Source organism: Camelus bactrianus, chromosome X (assembly GCF_048773025.1).
Source record: "Camelus bactrianus isolate YW-2024 breed Bactrian camel chromosome X, ASM4877302v1, whole genome shotgun sequence".
NCBI lineage: Eukaryota > Metazoa > Chordata > Mammalia > Artiodactyla > Camelidae > Camelus > Camelus bactrianus.
The window spans coordinates 85653948-85675808 of record NC_133575.1 but is presented as its reverse complement, the minus strand read 5'-3'; the positions used below and the strand labels follow the sequence as shown (position 1 = coordinate 85675808).

The 21861-nt window shown below is 35.3% G+C and overlaps 1 protein-coding gene across 1 annotated transcript in view; it reads left to right on the top strand.

Annotated features, from left to right (window-relative positions):
* Positions 1–5246, top strand: part of IL1RAPL2 (interleukin 1 receptor accessory protein like 2) — a 919709-nt gene extending 914463 nt beyond the window's left edge. Inside the window, exon 11 of the mRNA XM_010963806.3 lies at positions 858–5246. Within this exon, the coding sequence (XP_010962108.2) occupies positions 858–1552 (695 nt within the window). The 3' untranslated portion in view covers positions 1553–5246. The remainder of the gene's footprint in view (positions 1–857) is intronic.
* The last annotated feature ends 16615 nt before the right edge of the window (positions 5247–21861 follow it).

The following is a 21861-nucleotide window of genomic DNA, read 5'->3' as shown; positions in this document are numbered from 1 at the left end:
TTCCATGGGATAAACAAATCTAGAGTGAGTTGACTGTTTTTTCTACTAGGACTAGGCCATAATGTATTCACCTCACTCAGAATTGTTTGACAAAGTAGAGCAAAGGCTTCTCAGTTGCTAGACTCCTCCTCCTTTACTGTTCATTCCACACCATCCCCCACCTCCAACTCCACCCCTCACTCCTCCTCTGAACAAAGAGCAGCTGGTTCGAATTAAACTCATGGGCAGGCACACACACACACACACACACACACACCCCACTTCCCTATCTCCAGGTTTGAAGGGCAAAATGAACAACCTAAGGTTACAAATAACAGGAATATTCTGAGAAACAAGCTATGACTGTAGACGAGATTTTCTACAATCTCTATCACAATTATCTTTGAAGTAGTTCATATACATAGACCTCCCAACTTGTATAGTAGTTGGAAACTGGGGGAAAAGCAAACCAAACCCATAAATACAGTGACCTTCATTAAAAGACTCCATTTCTCTCTTCATCAACCTGCTGATTGCTTGTTCACTTAGAGTAAGTACTAGCCTGGACGCCAGCCTTGAGTTAAATGATTAAGCAAATTAAAAATCTGAAATATACTAACCTCTGAAGAAGTTAGAGTTTATATCAGCTAAGAGAACACTGTAAGTAATGATGAGGGGAAAGAAAATAAGTATTAGAAACAGCTTTTAAAATGTTTTATTTTTAAGGGAAGTAGCTTTCTGAGTGTGCAGTACAAGAAAAGAAAATGTGATGTACCTCAGTGAAAGACTGGATCTTTGCTATACTAGAGTGCAAACCTAATTCTTTAAAGACTAGAAATGTCTTTGTTTTACTCTTTCTCTCTTTCTGTGATTTGTAGCATACATTGAAGATCTCACAAGATGTGTTGAGCAAAGCAGAAGACTTATTATCGTGCTAACTCCAGACTATATTCTCAGACGAGGATGGAGTATTTTCGAATTGGAAAGCAGACTCCATAACATGCTAGTCAGTGGAGAAATCAAAGTGATTTTGATTGAGTGTACAGAATTAAAAGGGAAGGTGAATTGCCAGGAAGTGGAATCATTAAAGCGCAGCATCAAACTTCTGTCCCTGATCAAGTGGAAGGGACCCAAAAGCAGCAAATTAAATTCTAAGTTTTGGAAGCACTTAGTATATGAAATGCCCACCAAGAAAAAAGAAATGCTTTCTCGGTGCCATGTTCTGGACTCTGCAGAACAAGGACTTTTTGGAGAACTCCAGCCTATACCCTCTATTGCCATGACCAGTACCTCGGCCTCCCTGGTGTCATCCCAAGCTGATCTCCCAGATTTCCACCATTCAGATTCGATGCAAATGAGGCACTGTTGCAGAGGTTATAAACACGAGATGCCAACCACCACCTTGCCGGTACCTTCTTTAGGCAATCACCACACTTACTGTAACCTGCCTCTGACGCTACTCAATGGACAGCTACCTGTTAATGCTCTGAAAGATACCCAGGAATTTCATAGGAACAGTTCCCTGCTACCTTTATCATCCAAAGAGCTTAGCTTCACCAGTGATATTTGGTAGTGGAAAATCTGAATTCCTCTGAACAGCTACGTGAGCATACAAAATTTCTGCTATTCCAAGCATAAAGTACACCTAATAACACTGAGGTGCTGAAAAAGTGTTTGAAGAAAAAGGCACAGAAATCACTTTTGTATCTAAATTTTTTTGTTTACATTTCCAGAATAATGGGGGGATAGAAGGACCTGCTTTTGTAGTATAGTACCTCATTCCAATGTACAGTTTTGATTTCTTCCCAAAAAGAAAAAAAAATTAAATCCTATTGTTTTAGAGTAGGTTTTATGATACCACATAGACTGCAAGTTTTGTAGGTAAGCTATCTTCCCCATATTTGTGACTATTTCAGAATTTACATGGCTTTTGAAATAAGGAAAATTTAAAGACTTTAATTGAATTTGAAAATTCTGAACCAAGATTAAAGGGAACAGAGAACTTCTGTAGAGTAACTGAAAATCAGGAATCATCAAGAAAGAAGTGTTGAGGCATCCCAATTGGAAGATTGTAGAAGAGGATCAGCTGAGAAAAAATGATTGAAACGTTTAGAACTGCTTCAGCATAATGGACAACTTCTGTATACTAAATCAACAGCTCATAATGACAGCTATTAGTTTTATTAGGCAAGCACATCTGTAGACAAACTGGTAGTTAGGTAAACAATGTGCATTTCTTAAGCAAATGAGTAGATACAATGTTAGTTCTTTTAGGATGATGTTGAACAAACATTATGGCTTATTAGCCTATCAACAAAGTTTCACAAATTTGAAAACACATTTTAACTTATGCATTTTATTGTTTGCTAACAAATTCACATTTGGATTTTTTTTTTCTTAAATGATCTCTTGACCTGCTGTAAGCTTTATATGAAGATACTCACATCTTCCTACTTTTTTTTTCAACATTATTGGAGTTTGAATTTAAATAAATATTGACTGCAAGTGTCAGCAGTAGAAAAGAAGCAAAACAACAATATTCACAGATGAAGTACTAAATGATTCAAGTTTACTAGTGGTAGAGCAGCAATTACACTGATTTTCATCTGAAATGTAGCTGTGAAACAGACTATTCTGTACATACTCAATATCTGCTTGGCCATGTGTGCAAGGCTCCTTTAGAAGTATCTTATTCCTGGTGCCTCAAAGAGTATATTTTAAACTAAACTTCTCCACCCTTACATTGTGACTGTGACTGCACCATATCAGAAAATTCCTGTGAATAATCTAAAATATCATGAATTTTCTATAAGGAATGTGCCCCTATTCTAGTCTTTATTGTGAATTACTACTTTATGTTCTTTCCAATTAATCAATTTTGGTGTGCTCTCCACAAAGATTCCTGTGGTGTGTCAATTGTTAATCAAGGTTCATTCTGGCATTTTGCATATGGTTCTTAAATCATGTTTGTGGGCAAATATAAACAAGAACAAATGTATACAGTGTGTAAAAATTAAGAATTTTCCCGGTTCTTGTAATTGTGAAACTCAAATGTATAAGAGAACATTAGGTAATATGTTTTGATTATTTCTTTCAACCTTTTTACATGAATTATTCCCTGTAATCCATGGGTTTTGTTCAAAGTACTTGTTTTTCTGCTGCTTTTCTATATCCAGCTGCTCAGAAAATGCATTATGCACCAACAGTATTTGAAAGCTTAGCAGTGATACATGTTCCTTTCACAGTGGGACAATTAGTTGCTCCTTTAAAAAGTACTGTTCAACACATGGGTATTTCATAGATGTATTTTTTTTTTTCACTGAGAAAGGTGATTTTGCTTCTGTAAAAACTACAGGTATTTCAAAATGGAAATTTATCAATTCTGAACTGTTTTCCAAGTGTTATAAAGTTGTATTTATTCTCATTGTTCCTTAATAATATATGTAATTACTAAGTTAATAACCTGCATGAAATGAGTAGTATATGTTTAAGTGACCAATTGTACTTCTTATTATTTTGTTTTTCACAGAAGTCTAGATTAATTCAAATAGAATGTTCAGTGGTATTTTTAAACTAATAGTTCTGTATTGAGCATGCCAGTTCTGAAAATATAACATGGGTCTCTCTGCTTCCTTTATTTACAATGATTAAACGTGGGTAGCAATTTGAGTTGGCTGGCCACAATGTGTCCTTTCACTACTAGTAGGTACTCAAAAACAGAGCATTCACACTTGTGCTGGGGAACTTGACAAGAAACCTTTTCTACCATTTTCAGGAACCAATGTGTACACTATCTATAAAAATTTATTTCTAGATGGCAATTCAAAATTTGATTTTAATCTGAGATTTTTAAAAGATATAGCCCATATAGGCATAATAAGTATTTAGTCTAGAACATGATGCATTCTTCCAGCTGCTTTCACAGTGGGAAAAACTTTTCTTCTCTGTTTTTCACTGAAATGAATTATGGAAATTTAGAAAAATACTGGTGCAACTAATTCCCATATATTCATAACAAATTTATTTAACTCATCCATCAACAGTATACATACTTTGAAAAACTGAAGCTGTTTTAAGGTGAAAAATTCTGAAAATGTCAGAAATTATGAGACAAATGAGAAATGCACAAAAACAATAGATACATAGGAAATGATAACTGCATTAAAAATAAACAATTCTCAGGGAGATGAACAACATATACATGGTTTTAATTTGGCAAAATATGAAATATGGCCAGTTTGACAATCTATGGGCTCCAATCTAACTATGGAGACTGAAAGGTAACTGGATGGTTCCTGAAAAGAAGAAGAGTCTTTTCTCATTCTCTCTAAGCCTTCAGTGAATTAGATCCAAATATGTTCTGCTTTCAATCACTCACATTAAAAAAAAAAAATGGGTACAATGACACTTGAGGGCTTCTGATAACTTGAATCCAAAGCAGCATCATGTTAAAAATTGATATTTCATTGAGGATCTGTGGCCAACATTGTGGGGCTTAAAAGTAGGAAATATGCTTCAGTGAGAAGAGGAACAGTTATGAAAGAAATTTACAGAGGAGTTTCAAAGGGAGATGGAAATGAGTAGTAGCCTATGGATTACCTCTGTTATGAAGTTGGAAAATGGCAGGTGCAAGAAAGATGGAAATTCTGGCAAGAAAAGGAAGGAGACTCCCTGACCCACTTGGTAACTGAAGGGCTTACAAGTATAATAGAACCACTGGTTTCAAGCATTTACTGCCCTTCGGTATTTAATTTTTAAATAAATTGGTTCGTTTTCACCAAGCGTTTTCTAGAAAATTAAATAATGACCAAGGGAGATATCCTAAAAATTGCACATATAAATCTTTACATTCCTTGTATTTGTTTCCCAAGGTGAGATAGTGAGCTGATAAAACCAGAGTGAAGTTAAGACAGAAAATAGTTCCACAGTGACCAAGTAAGTCTGAACACTTGCAACTGTTGTTGCTCTTTTCTGGGAGAGAATTTAATGCTGAAAATTGTCTGGCTCAAATTTCTCTATTACTCATGCATTTTTGTTCTAAGATGTTTGATAGAAGAGCACAGTGTTGAACATTAAGGCACTCTGATGAATGTATGGGGCTGTTTGATAAACAATAATCATTCACTTCAAACTCTTTCATATCAAACTTGTCTTTTTTAGAACTGAAATCAGCCATAGGCAATTTAAGAAGGTTATTCAGCACTCTATTTAATTACTGTGATATCAGAACTTGTAAAATCACCTACACCCATCAAAATTTGTCTTCTAAATGCTCACTACTGTTTAATCAACCACATTTCTCCAGATGTTACAAAAGTTATTTGTGAATATTTATTAGGTGCCCACTGTGTGATATCCACTACATAAAGTATAATAGAAGTATTTCTTAAAAGTTGAAGTCCCTGTTCTCATTTTACACATCAAATGCAGGAAGAAAGGAGTATTTGCAAAACACATTCCAGTGTAAGAAAATTAATATTGTACACGCAGTGTTGATAAGTGAGGTAGGGTGATTCAGTTCAAATTGGGCAAGAGATAAATTTGGAATAGAGGAACAAGTGGTGAAGAAAGGCAATTTCCCAAGTGCAGAGAATAGCACATGGAAAGACAGAGGGAAATAAGTAAGTCCTATTTAGCTGATTAGCAAATTTGGCTAGCAAGAGCAGAAATCTGTGAGGGCATAATAAGAAATAAGGCTGGAAGAAGCACTGGAACATTCATCTGGTAAGAAGAATTCAATGGAGACCAGTCAGGAGGATGTTGTCATACTCCACATGTGAGGTGATAAGAAATGGAGGGTGGTGGCCTGGAAACTCGCAAAAAAAAAAAAAAAAAAAAAAAAAAAAAAAAAAAAAAAAAAAAAAAAAAAAGGCAGATCTGAGGAGGAAGAGGAATAGGAATAGGCAGGATGTAGTGATGTGAAAAGTGGAAAATGAAGGGAAAAAATTTCTGTCAATAAAGACTCCAAGGATCAAGAAAGTTAGTTGCATCAAATGCATTATTTTAGAGTATTTAACTTACTTTCTTAACTGAGCATCCTGACACTGTAAGGACAAGAATAGAGACAGCACAATAATAGGTGTATTCGCTACTAAAGCAAACCTAAAGTGTTTGCAGGAGAATGTCAGGAAAGGCAAAGTGCCTTGGAAAATCTGATTTAGAAACAAATAATTGCATTTACTCCACTGAGTATAATTGCAAATTCTTAAAGAAGGAATTGATGGAATTTGATCATTTAGATCTCACCTGATTCTATTTAAATTCCTCACCTCACTTTGGAGGAAAGAATTAGATCTTAAAGATACTAAAGTTATTCAGTTGGAGGAAACTCTAGGAGGCAGAGACTCAGGGTGTTTGTCACAAGTTTTAAAACAGAAAAAGTGCCATATGAATATAGGTTTAAACAAAATATTAGCAAACAACACGTAAAAAGGATCATATACCGTGATATGGTTCAACATATGCAAATCAATTGATGTGATATACCACATCAACAAAAGACAAAAACCACATGGCCATCTAAATAGGTGCAGAAAAAGCATTTGGTAAAATTCAACATCCATTCATGATAAAAACTTGCCACAGTGGGTACAGAGGGAACATATCTCAACATAATAAAAGCCATTTATGACAAACTGACAGCCAACATAACACTAAATGGTGAAAAGCTGAAAGCCATCCCACTAAATTCTGAAACAAGAAAAGGATGCCCATGCTCACCACTTCTATTCAACATAGTATTGGAAGTCCTAAGCACAGCAATCAAAAAAGAAAAAGAAATAAACGGTATCCAAAAAGGAAGGGAAGAGGTAAAATTGTCACTATATGCAGATCATGTGATACTGACACCATAATAGAGGACCCTAAAGACTCCATGCAAAAACTATTAGAACTGATAAATGAATTCAGCAAGGTAGCAGGATACAAGATTAATATACCGAAATGTATTAAATTGTTTTACCCTAACAATGAACTATCAGAAGGAGAAAGTAAAAGGGAAAAAATTTTGTTTAAAAATCACATCAAAAATAAATAAATAAAATACCTAGGAATAAACCTAACCAAGGAGGTGAAAGACATACACAGAGAACTGTAAAACATTGTTAAAGGAAAGTGAAGATGACTCAAGGAAATGGAAAGATATTCCATGCTCTTTGATTAGAATAATTTATAGCATTAAAATGGTCATACTACTCAAAGCAATCTACAGATTTAATGTAATCCCTATCAAATTATCCATGATATTTTTCACAGAACTAGAACAAATAATCCTAAAATGTATATGGAATCACAAAAGACCCAGAATTGCCCAAGCAATACTGAAAAAAAGAATGAAGCTGGAGGAATAACCTTCCCAGACTTATGACAACACTACAGAGTTAAAGTAATCAAAACAGCATGGTATTGGCACAAAACAGTGGAACAGAATAGAAAGCCAAGAAATAAACTCACACACTTACGATCAATTAATCTTCAACAAAGAAGGCAAGGATATACAATGAAGAAAAGACAGTCTCTTTGAAAAGTGGAGCTGGGAAAGTTGGACAGCTGCATGTAAATCAATGAAATCATAACACTCCCTCACGCCATACACAAAAACAAAATCAAAATGGCTTAAAGACTTTAATATAAGATATGAAACCATAAAATTCCTAGAAGAGAACACAGACAAAACATAATCTTACATGAGTCAAAGCAATGTTTTTTTTAGGTCAGTCTCCTAAGGCAATAGAAATAAAAGCAAGAGTGAAAAATGGAACCTCATTAAACTTAAAAGCTTTTGCACAGCCAAGGAAACCATAAGCAAAATGGAAAGACAACCGACAGACTGGAATAAAATATTTGAAAATGATGGGACTGACAAGGGCTTAATTTCCAAAAAATATAAAGAGCTCATATAGCTTAATATTAAAAGAAAGCCCAAAAAACCTAATCAAAAAATAGGCAGAAGACCTAAATAGAAATTTCTATAAAGAAGACATACAGACGGCCAACAGGCACATGAAAAGATGCTCAATATTGCTAATTATTAGAAAAATGCAAATTAAAACTACAATGAGGTATCACCCCACACTGGTCAGAATAGCAATCATCAAAAAGTTTACAAATAATAAATGCTGGAGAGGTTGTGGAGAAAAAGGAATCCTTTTACACTGTTGGTGGGAATGTAAATTGGTACTGCCACTATGGAGAACAGTTTGGAGGTCCCTTAATAAACCAAAAATGGAGTTAACATATGATATAGCAATCCCACTCCTGGGCATACGTCTGGAGAAAACTCTAATTTGAAAAGATACATGCACCCCAATGTTCATAGCAGCACTATTCATTATAGCCAAGGCATGGAAACAACCATAAATATCCATTGACAGATGATTAGATAAAGAAGCTATAGTGTGTGTGTACACACACACACACACACACAATGGAATGTTACTCAGCCATAAAAAATAATGAAATCATGCCATTTGCAGCAACATAGATAGACCTAGAGATTATCATACTAAGTGAATTAAATCAGAGAAAGACAAATATTATATGATATCACTTATGGAATCTAAAAAATAGTGCAAATGAACTTATTTACAAAAAAAAAAAAGACAGACAGAGAACAAACCAAAGAGAAGGAAAGGGATAAATTGGGAGTATGGGAGTAACAGATGTACACTACCATAAATGAAATAGATAAACAACAAGGATCTACTGTACAGCACAGAGAACTATATTCAACATCTTATAATAAATTATAATGGAAAAAATTGAAAAAGTATATATATATATATATATATATATATATATATATATATGTATGTATATATGTATACATAATATATACATGTACATATAACCAAATCACTTTGCTGTACACCTGAAACTATTACAATATTGTAAATCAACTCTACTTCAAAAATATATAATAAATGAAAGAAAAAACAGAGAAAATAGACAATGATCACAAAGAGCAAAAAAGGACATGTTGAAGTGTGTTGGAGTGTTGGGAGGGGGTGCAGAGAGTAGACTTTTGAAGAACAATAAGGAATTGATAACCAAGTAAGTCTTGAACACAAGGAACCACATTTTCACCAAAAGTGAAGGCAGAGTGATTACTGTCTTTAAAATTATGAAGAAATTTTATAAGGGACATTGTATTAGTAAGAATAGATAACTGTTGTTAAGGACAACAACCCAAACCCTACATGTAGTGCCTGTTCCAATCAGTCCAATGAGGACTGGATGGGGTTAGGAGAAGAGCTCTGCTCCACAGTCATTCAGAGATAGACTCTTTTCATTTTGTTTCTTTGATCTCTTCTAGGTCCAAAGAAACCTCTTCATTCAGCCAGTAGATGGGCAAAGAAAGAGGGCATGGAAGTTGGTCCCAAATGGCCCATAAAACCACTTACATTCTAAGATGGGGGGAGAGGGGGAAGATTTTGGGGGGTAAGAAGTGTAGTCTAGCTGTTTGCCCAGAAGGAAAAGGAAATGGAATTTAATGAACATAGTATCCATTAGTAAAAATTGAGCATTTCTTTTCCATAATGTCAGAAGATAAAACAAAACAAAACAAAAACAAAATAGGCAGGAAAGTTATAGGAAGGAGAGCCTTTACTTTCTGAAGCAGGAAACACCAGACTAGATGAAGAGTTTCTGAAGATCAATAGTCATGTCTTACTTCTTGTTATAATCAAAGCACACATAATAGAGTGGGTGCTCACATCACATTTCTTGATAAATGGATAAATGAATTTGAGAACATCTGTGAAGTTGCAATTCCTGGAGTCTTTAAAATTATAAAAGGAATATATATTTTTTCATCTACTTCTTTCAACAAGTAATTTATTTTGTTTCCAAGTTTAAAAAAAAAGAAAAATAGATTAGATTATCTCTTTATGTCCTGTCTAGGTCCAGAATTTTAGGATTCTAAGTCAATTTGTGGTTGGAGAGAAAATTCTCTTAAGCATTTTGCCAGTCAAACAAATCATTCTTCCTCAGAGCAGACAATTTAGTTCTGAGGCCACCCAACGTAATTCATTGCTCCTAACCACATAGTCCTTTTTCCTAAATATATACTGTATATACTGACTTATTGCCAACAAAAACAGTGCCTTTCTTTTTGCAAAGAGTACTTTTATGCCTATAATTATCATGTTGGGTAGAAGAATAGGAATTACATTAGCCTCTTTTATTGGGCACAGGGCATGCCACAGTAACAGTTCCACCAATGAATTCAGTATGCAGGAATATCCAAGTTTCCCTCCTCTTTTGATATATTTTCTAGAGAGTCAATACATTGTAAGTCCCCCTAACCTTCTCGACAGAGGGGATGTGGGAAAATGAACAGAAAAAAGTGAGAATGCCTTGCATTTTCATCTTGGGCAAATTATTTGACCTTCTGTGCTCCTATTTCCTCACCTGTGAAATGAAGATAATAATAATACACACAGGATTGTTGTGAACATTGTGACTTTATGCAGGTAAAGTGCTAAGGACAGTATTTGACACAAAATAGACAATAGAGTCAATATTATAATTATAATTATTTTTATACAAAAATGGCACCATTGACCCACCATATATGGGAGATACATTTTTATTTTACTTCCCAGTTGGTAGAGATTGCCTATTCAGTTTCTTGCATGACTGCCTGTAGGACCAAGGACACTCATTTTCCAGACAGCTGGCTGAGGCTAGAGATGCATTCTGTGGTCATGGAACAAATCAGAGCTAACTGGCCCATACAAGGAACAAACCTACAATAACTTTTGACCTCATTTGTAATGTGTTCTGAGTGAGACAAAAAACAGGACTCTCAGAACATGGATTATTCAGATTTGCTGTCCATGTTAATCAAAGTCCCCAGATGATTGCTTGATATTCTCCTTCACTTTAGCTAGGTTTACATAAGACCAAAACATCTGGATGAGAAGTGAAAAAATGCAGATGTTTAAGCCACATGATGGGAAACATCCAGATGTCTCAAATTTGGATTTGTCATTTTGTTCTGTTTTAAAAGAGAAGCCAAAAGAAAAAAAATTCCACCATGGCTTGTCTATTTCCTTAACCTGGGTAAAATCAAGCTGGTTTCTTGTCATAAAAATTTTAAATGCCCAAACTCTTATTAGGAATCTTGTTGATACTATCACTAGATGACGTGTTTTTCAAGAGATTTTTTTTACCTTAAAGAAGACATGTAATCCATGAGTAGCATTTGTGAGAAGTGATTGCTTTTAGAATGAGACAGTATTTTGGAAGAGTTGATCATAATGAACTATCTGGGAAAGTATGGCTGGGATGATACCAACAGTAAAGGACAATTTGCTAAAGAAATTCCTCAGAAATATTGTTTATTTCCTAAGAAGATCTGAACTCCACTAAATGAGTAAGGAGTTAAGTCCAAAGAATACATGTAAATCTTTTCTTCTGCTTATGAAAGGACTGGATATTTGCTACCTGAAAACCAGTGGAGAGAGTTGACTATAGGTGTAAAGAAAATAGGTAGCCACTTATGGAGTGACTTTAAAAAAATCAAAATTCATGAGGAAGTCCCTGAAATACCTATCATTAGTTTTCTAAAATAATTTTAACTAGCTTAAGTCATAATATTCCCAGAGAGTTGCCACAATCTGGCCTTTATGATTCTATGAAACTCCTCTAGCAGGAAGTAAAGCATACTTACTAGATACCACATTAAAGCAAGTATTGACTCACATAATTTTAGAGCTGAATAGGGGTCTGCAAGATCATCTATTTCAATCCCTTTATTTTACTTATGGGAAAACTGAAGTCCAGAGACTACGTGACCTGCTCAAGTGACATGGAATACAAAAGGTCTGGGTACAAAGGAAATGTTGGGATTATGCTGAAGATAGGAGTAGGAGTTAGGTGGACACCAAACAGAGGACCCAATATGAGTACGCTTAAACTATGAATAATTTTGTTAATATAAACAACACTACTTAATACAAATACCAACCTTTTGTGATTGCCCCATCTTCCACAGTGGTTAAAAATCATTGAGTACAATGTTGTTTGGAACTTAGATCAGCTCATTTGACAGATGAAGATGTAGATGTTTCAGCTTTCCCCCAAAGTCTCAAATAAGGTATCAAAGGACTAAGCTCAAATTTGGGGAGTTGGTTTTGATTATCAGATAGTGCTCAGTTGTGTAAGCACATGGCCAAACTTACCCCCACTCCCCCCCCCCACAAAAAAACTTTCCTTTAGATCAAAATGAGTCTTTCCAGATCTCTAGTGCTGTATTTGGCAACATGTGTGGTGAAAATACAATCTCAAATGCTTTGAAAGGCACGGATAAAAGAAAATTAGGAAAATATTCCATACACCGGGGTTTCTCCAAGTGAAAAAAAGAATTTTCTCTTCAAAGTTGTCTGGTCTTCTCAAAAGGACTCCCATATAATGAAGAAAAGCCTAAATTAGGACACAACCTTTTTCAAGTATCACAATCAAAATCCATATAATTTTTCACTGATTAAAACTATTACATGATGGCCATTTTTGTCGAACACAGTGGAAATCTACCTGGGAATAAAAATGTGTTCATTAAAGAGAAATACAGAATATCAGTATAGAATTCAGAGTTCAATCATTGCACCATATCCAACCATTTATCATTTCAATTCAAAAACGGTAATGCTGCCAGTGGAAACAGAAGACAAGTTGTCAGCATTTTTCCTTGAGCACGATGGAACCACAAAGCCATAGACAAGCAGTAAAATTTATTTAAAAAGCTCGACATTTCAAGACAAGCCAGATTATTATGGGAGATATACTGTAAACTACTCATCTAATTTGTTTTGCACTGATGCCAATTTACATGAAATTAGCTTTATTAGGTTGAAATATTTTTTTCCTTCCCTTTCCTTTAATGTGAACAAAGCCAGTTCTGAGCCACATTGTAGAGGATGAGGTTCATTGAGCTGCTTCTTTGTTTTTCAGTTACAACCCAGGATGATTAAAAATGGTGGGACCAAGGCTAGACTTTATTTCTTCATTTATGGCAGTGCTTTAAATTTTTTCTCTACTTCTCTACCATTGGTTTCTTTTAATCTCTTAAAACATGGAACATTAGGATTGGAAGAGTCCTGAGATATCATCTAATCCTCTTATTTTAAACATGGAGAAACTGAGATTCAGAAAGGTTAAGTAACTTATCCAAAGCCAGTGAGCTAATTAGTGGCAGAGCCAAAAGTAGATTCCTATTTGACCTCTCTTTCCATTATTCCAATCATGCTCTCAGAAGTTCATAGACTGGATTCTTAAGATATTCATCCATCTGTCTACTTTTTCAGGTAGAGGGCAGCCAACATCTGGCCAATTCATGTAACTTTAAATCTTCTCAAACATCTTTATGTCACATGGATTCATCTGCGAGATTTTAAAATGGTATTAATCAAGTATACTACATACACAAAGGGTCCAGAATCAGTTGTGAAACTCCCCCGCCCCCCAACAACTATCACCACCACCACTTGCAGGAGAGAAGATATGTTCATCTGGACTATAGGAACTTACTTTATACTTAACTTTGGTCTTCTTAGCCTAAGCAAGTTGGGGATATTTTCTAGATACTGTAAGACATTATTTGGATTCTACTATTCTGATTAAGATGAGTGTTTAGATATGAGAAGTACTATGAGCACCAACTCTGGAGCAAGACCATCTGGATTTAAATTCTGTATTTGAAATTACTGGCTTTGTGGAAGTCACTTAAATTCTCAATACCTCAGTTTCCTCAGCTGTAAAATAGAGATGAGGAGGTGATGATAACAATAGTGCCTACTTTATGGAATGCTGAGAAGTTTAAGTGAGTGTGTAAAGTGCTTAGATGAGAGCCTCACATATAGTAGTTTTTATAAAAGCGTCAGCTATTACCTGTATTTTCCTCTCTGCTCTATAGAGGAAAAAAAGTTGGCTTATCGAATTAATGTCCAACAGTGAGCATTACAGGGACTGTTTTATAGGATTTTAACCATGAAATGTATGTAAGGTAGGGTACTGTTAATTGCAAGCCATGTCTATTCATCAAAGATGGCTGATATATCCTCCCCTTGAAAATACCAAAGTCTTTGTTCCAATTACTATTTTTATTTCTAATATTTTTTTCACACTAGAAAGTGATTCAGACTTTTCACTAATTCAGTAAATAGATCTTCCAAGTAGTCTTGAAATATTGAGATGTAACTGTATCTCAACACTCTCTTCTTCCCCCAAATAATAATAACCCTAGATGTTTTTAAGAAAGAAGTAGTTTTTCAACTTGCCTAGTCTCCTGGATTTTCCATGCACAAATATATCAATAGGTTAAAAATGCCAAAATAGTAAAGAGGAAGTTCACCAGGTCAATAAGCCATTGTAGCTCATTAGTTGTGGCTTTTAGGCAATCAGAAGTTGAAATGAGTCAATAATGTGATGTAGCTACTTAGAAAGCAAATGCAATGTTAGAGCAGAGCAATACAAATAGAATGCCTAGTTCAAGGGAGGAACTCAACACTAGCTAGACGATATCTGGTATGCTGTGTCTACTGCTGAGCACCCACATTCTAAAAGGAACTTTACCAGTCTAGAGAGATTTCAGAAGAAGATAGTCCTGATGTCAAAGTTTCTGAAATCATGCCAGGGAGGGATGATTGGAGAAACTGGAAGCGTTTTTCTGAAAGAGAAGATTTAGCCAGAATATGACATGGAGTCAAAATTAGACATATTCAATGTAGTCCCAAGGGGAGAACCAAGCTAATGAGTAGAAGTCATGAGGAGGCAAATTTAGGCTCAGAATCAGAAAACTCTGTCTAAGGATAAAAAATATCCATAAATGGAATGGGATGCCTTGCAAAATAGTAAACTCTTGTCACTGCAAACTGTCAGAGACTGAGAGAATGTAGAAAGGATTTCTACTTCAAGTGTGAGGTTAAAATACTTGATATCTAAGAATATTTCCAACTGAGATCTATGATTGTAGCCCCATGATTATGTGCTCAGATAGCTGAAACACCCATCTAGCTGATCTGTCTTCTAATCCACCCTCAACACTATTAAGCTATTGTCAGACTAATCTTTCCCCTCAATTTTTATTTACCTCCTCCCCTCCTCCCCAACTTTCTCTCTCTCTCTCTCTTTCTCTTTCTCTCTCTCTCTCTCTCTCTCTCTCTCTCTCTCTCTCTCTCTCTCTCTCTCTCTCTCTCTCTCTCTCTCTCTCTCACACACACACACACACACACATAATTTAGACATAGATGGAGTTCACTCTGTGCCAGGCACTGTTCTAAGCACTATAGATACACACACAAACACGCTCTACATATGACCAATTCTTATCCCCTTAATTGGGTCCAAATCTCTCTTCTGACACTTTGCACTTCTTACTACCTGAAATCCTTCCGCTTGGCAACCTTATTTCTCCCTCTTCTCCAAAATACATTCTCAATTATTGAAGACATTCTCAATTATTGAAGACATTCTCAATTATTGAAGACATTCTAGCTAAGTCAAACTCATATTTTACTTCATGCCTTTGTATGTACTGTAGTTCTTTCTGAAATTCTTTTAATCTTCCCCTTCTAAAAATTAAATAATATTCATCTTTCAAGGCTGAGTTCTAGCCCATCTTTTACCTGACACTTTCTTTGGCTATTACAAGCCACTATGTTTCTGGTTTCTCTGAATTTGTAAACACAGTGCTGTCTTATTTTCAACCTCTAATTTTATGTAATCCACAATTTTCCAAATGAGGAAATGAAAATGCTCCCAAATACAGTGACTTGTGCAAGCTAACCCAGCACATTAGGAGCAGAGCCATAAAGAGAACTCGGATCTCTCTGTTTCTGGTCTGGGTGCTTTAATGTGTAATTTTTTTTATAACTGTTTATTTCATTTTCTCAGGTGGATTCTAAATTTATGGAGGATGAGGATTGCTTCATATTTAAAAGTTACTTTGTACTTTCTGAGGAATTACTACTTTGTTAGGCATATAGGTACTGCTCACGAAGCTCTTCTTGATTGAGCCTACTTGGAAAGTTTTACTGAGCACTCCCTCTGCCAGACACTGTTCTAGTCACTAGGTTACTAAAGTGAACAAAATAAACACAATTGCGCACCCCCATAGAGCTTACATTTTAATGGATGGTCAATAAACTCCTAGAAAAGAAGGATTTGTTGGAAGAACAGTTCATCTGACTAGCCCTTGTACAAAACTTCCTTGCACAGCACCAAACTGACTTGAACTAAACAATACAAACCTTACCATGTGGAACAATTTTGGAAACTGGCTTTTTTCCCTGTATTTTAATATACCTATTAGAAGGGCCATCTGTCATGCTTATGTGAATGAAAGCAAGTTCTGGAAGCTTCCAGTATTGTCCAGTCTAACTAGTATATCCAATCTAACTAGATCCAAATATGCTGACCACCACTAAGAAAAGAATTCCTGAATTTGGCTGTCTGAAGCGAAATTTGCCCAGTGATATCTGTTATAAAGGCTTTATACCTTTAAATGAAACTCCAACTACCCTATCTCAAGGAGTTAGAGAGATTATTTTAAGTCACTAAAGGTCAGAAATTGCTAGTCAACATGAAAAATCAAAATCAAGTCAGTAGATATTGAGTATCTATTATATGCTGAACATTGTGCATGTAGTTTAAAATCATGGCTCCTGCTTTTATGATGCTAGACAAGAAATAAAATGTATCAAGTGTGAAATATATGCACTTCATATGTAACCCTCCCCCCAGTCTCACCAAGGCAAGTGTATACATAGGGAATAGTATTGAGGAAAAGGGTGACTTGAGAGCAGAAGTTAGAGCTCCAAAGTGACAAAACTTGAAAATGTCCTAATTCTGATGTTGTGCCTCAGTGGATGAAACTTTGTTTCTGAGAGAGTAGCCTAAGAAATTGAAGAAACTTTTTCTCTCCATTTTTCACTTCCCCCACAGACCAATGCAGACTATGGAATGTAAGTCCACAAACCGCCACATCTCCACTCTTTACCTTGTGAGGAGGCCAAAAATGTTTAGCTATGTCAGTGGGTCCAATAGCCAAACCTCATATTTTTATGCATAAATAATTGGGAGTATGTGTAACACTCTGTCCTCAGGGTTTTCAGGGACTAGGAGGGTGTAAATCATCTTAGAGTGCTGAATAAATGCAGATTGATAAAGAAATGTACACAGGTTTACACATATAAATTCACAGATATTAATATGCTGGAACATTTTCTCCAGCAACCTACAAATAACAACTGGACCTCAAATATTTGAAAAAGATTTATAAGTCCAACAACAGTTCCTTAGCTGTTTCTCCTTTAGGAGCTACAACTGGTGATTTTTATGTGACTTCTAACAGCTTAGCCTGTAGTCTGTAAGTTCTAGCAGCTCTAACAAGGAGATTCAAACTCTAGGTTTGAGGGTACAATCCCCAAACCAGTTTTTACAGTCCAGAGAGTTCTAGTCTCATTTCATGAGAGCACCACAAAGAAAGAGAAACCTCCTCATGAGAAGAAACTCCTTTTTGGGCCAGAGACACTTATTTTATTCTCTGAAGAGGCAGATTTGTCTAGGTTTGTATACAGTAAGAACTCTGAACATATTTTTGGCTCATAGACCATATTGAGAATTTGGGGAGGTTTATGGATCTTATTCGTCAAAAAGATGCACACATATACAAATATACATAATTTTCCTCAGCTCACAAATCTGAGGGTTTATATATTTCCAGAAGTCCATCTATGGGTGTCATTAAGGGCCAGTAGTCCCCACAATAAGAGTGCCCCTTCTAGAAGTTGAAAATTAAACATAGGAAGGATGGGATGCATAAGAAGAGAAAAAGTAGGGGATATAGCTTAACACTTTCAAGTAAAGCAAAAATGCAAATATAAGCAATCTACAATTATAGCTGTGATAGCCCCATCCCAGGAACAAAACAAAACAAAAAAGATAATGCAAGGAGTTATCACAAAATTGTGAGATTTTTGCTTTCAAAAATAAAAGCAGACTATGCTTAAAGATATTCTTGCAGAATGTAGAAACTGTGACCCTTGGCTGCTATCATTTTTTTCTATTTGTCTTGCCAAACAAATGTTATGAAAGAATATCTCCAGGCATTCACTCTACCCTGAGGGTTAAAAACATGTACAGGATGGAAACTGGCAGAGTGCTAAGGTTGGCCGACTCATCTGCCTTGCTAAAGCTTCTAGAGACCTTCAAGGGCTCTAGGGATGAGGGAGTTGTCTTTTTTAGAGAAAATCAGGTCACAAAAAAAGTGTCCAAGTCTTCAGAACAATTGAGCCATGGCAGCAGATACAAGTAGAAAAAAGTTCTTCAGTGTAGATCCCATGATCTCAGAATGCTGTATTTTACATTAAGAGCATCTACAGGAAATACTCTTGCCAGCACAAATAATCAGGAACCTTTCTCAATTGGATAAACTGGGAACAAAACAGCAGAGACTTTATATCTTGGGAGGAGATAGATGATTGAGGCTTTGAGACAGGATTCCTTGGGGCTAAAATTCTCAAAAAAGAATTCCGTGGCAGCTGAAATCTCCCTCAGATATTACCAGATTTCCAAGGGTCTTTTCATTATTCTCCTGCCTCCAAGAAAACCAACATCACACTGTCTTCTGCATAATTAAATCACTTAATATACATTTATGAGTTCCTCTTATAGGCCCTGCAATTTATGATGCAAAAAGAACACAGCAGAGATCAAAATGGATAAGTTTCCTATTCTTGAGAAATCAGTGTATGTGGAAATTAGAAATTCAAGTGTGTAATTGTAATTAAATGTCCTAAGTTGATTAATAGAAGTATGTACAAGATATTAGGTAGAAAAGCAGAAGGGAAAACTAAGTTTTGTTGAGGAGGTGACACTTTGAAGTTAGGTCTTAAGAGTTTAAGTTTGCTAGATGACCAAGAGAAAGAAGGGCATTCAAAACACAAAGTACTGAAAATACAAAGAGAACAAGAAATGAAACAACATGCACGTCTGGAGAAGTGCAAACAGGATATTGTCACTGGAGCATAAAATGTGACAAGTTAAACAAAAGTTAGTGTTTCAGTTAGACCCATTGATTTTCAATGGCCATGATCTATGACACCCAAGAGAGTTGTAATTAGGGATTAGGTTGACCCAGACAACTTTAAGAGCCTTTTAACTGGACACTAGAGTGCTCAAATGGCTAACACTGTTTTTTTTTTTAAATATATTACTTTACCTCAAAGCGATCTTTTTCTGTATCTTCTGCCCTCTAAAAGCCAATTCAATTCAGAGTGCAAAATGCGAACCTAACTGCTGTAACACACATTTCCACAAAAGCAACATGAATACAACAGCTTACTGCCTTCTAAAGAAGCCAGTAGAGTTCCTTGATATACCAACAAAACTTTTTTACATTTTTGGAGGTAAAATTCATGTAACATAAAATTAACCATTTAAAGTGTACAATTAAGTGACACTTAGTACATTTAGAATGTTGCGTGACCAATAGTTTCAGAACATTTTCATCTAGTTCCATAACATTTTTTAGCTCCAAAACATTTTCATCACACCAAAAGAAAACGCCATACCCATTAAGTGGTCACTACTGCTTCTTCCCTCCTCCCCTCAGCCTTTGGCAACCACCAATCTGCTTCCTGGCTCTATGTATTTGCTTATTCTGGATACTTAATATAAATAGAATCATTCAATTTGTGGATTTTTGTGTCTAGCATATTTCACTTAGCATTACATTTTTGAGGTTCATCAATACTGTAGCATATATCAGTACTTCACTTCTTTTACAGCTGAGTAAAATATGGATATACCACATTTTGTTTATCTACTTATAAGCTGATGGACATTTGGGTTGTTTCCACCTTTTGGTTATTGTTAATAGTGCTACTATGTACGTTCATGTATAGGTTTTTTTTTTTAAACACTTGTTTTCAAGTATTTTGGTTATATACCTAGGAGCAGAATTGCTGGGTCATATGTTAATTCTATGATTAATTTTTGAGCAATTGCTAGAATATTTTTCTGCAGCTGCATCACTTTACATTACTACCAGCAATGTATGAGGGTTCCAGTTCCTTTACACCCTCACCAACATTTATTATTTTCAATTTTTAAAAATTATGGTCATTTTGGTGGGTGCGAATAAGGTAGGATTTGCCACAATATAAGACAGGGAGAGAAAAGCGACTTTAAATATATTTTGGCGGGCTATCACATCAACTAATGGAAAATTTGGTTGGTCTCTGCCTGCAGTATTAAAATCTGTGGACAGTTAGCATCACTGGTTAAAAATCATGATCATCAATAAGTCACAAATATTTACGCTTTTTAAAAAATTATTTACTTCATTCTGATTTTATATATATATATATATGTATATATTCTTAACCCAAATATCCAAAAGGAAATTAAAGTGTATTACCGTATCTAGCCACACAACTAGAAAAAGAAAGAAAACCACACTGAAATCTCATGATGACAAGTTAGAACATCTTTTTGTCTGTGAAAAATATACTTCTTCATTAACATTAAAGCCTATAGATGCTATTTGCTCTGTCAAAACCCCATTCATATAAAATATCTGAGCCTGTTAAACCCTGAGGCCAGCTCAGGATTTCTTTATCATCAATTAGAACTACAATAATTTTCCAGTGATTTCAATTCTGATCACGCTCCTGAGGGAGCAAAGCTGTTTGGGTGGGGTGGAGAGCAAAGAGCTTTGTATGAAAAATTTTAGTATTGAGCAGTCTCTGGCAAGCCAAAGCAGCTGGATGAACAGCATAGAGAAATTCATAAGAACCTGGGACCAGATTATATAAGAATCTCTTACTTCCAGAAAACCAGGCCAGCAAACATTTGCCAAAATTAATTATCCCACAGATGAGCCCCATAACTAAAAGCACATAAAATCCAGAGAGACGAAAATTTTAGGCACTATTTTTTCCTTAAATATATACATTGTATAAGTTGTAAATGATACCAATAGTCAGCTAGTGAAGAAATTTCTAGATATTTAGGTCTTTCCATGAGTCCAGGTATATAAATCAAGACCTAAGGAAGAGCTTCTTGAACATCTTAGAGACAGGAAACCATAATGGAATACTGAACAAAGGTGAAGTAGGGTGGAGAAAGTTCTCACCTGTAAAATTCAGGGAAAAAAATATTCATCTGTTGTTGTTATTGGGCCTGTCATAGACATTAAGAATAGATGGTGCTTTCCTTCATAGAGAGGAATTTGATAGATGCTCGGGAAAGTCCACCTTCTGACCAATATTTTATACACACACACACCTTATCAGTTTACTTTAGTACCTTTAGAATTTCAACACTAAGGCTCATTCTTTCAGGTGTGGGCATTGTCTCCAGGGGACCTCAGAGGCAATATACTAATAAAAAAGGCCAGGATCAACTCAAAACTTTTCCCTAGAGAAGTGTATTAATATTTCAAATAACATGAAACTTGAATAAGTTTATATTTAATAAACTTATTATAAATATTTTTTATAATATAAAAAATTTATAAAATATTTACTTGTGTGGAGCACTATGCTAAATATTTTTGGCATATTATCTCATTTACTCTACACTATGTGGAGAGTAATGTAATTATTTCTCTCTTGCCAATGAGGAGACTGAGGGTCCAAGATCATAAGGGACTTGGGCAAGTTAATACAATTTGCCAGTGATAAACCCATTATATATGTAAAGATTCTTATTTAAGAAAGAATGTATAAAGCTCCATTTTTAAACCAATGGATAGAATTAGGGGTGAATATTGCTATCACAAAATAATTTTTTCCCATTACAAAAAAGATTCAGGATTCCTTAGAGAAACTGGAATACTTAAATGTTAAGAAGGAGAGACTGCTGGGAACAGTTTAG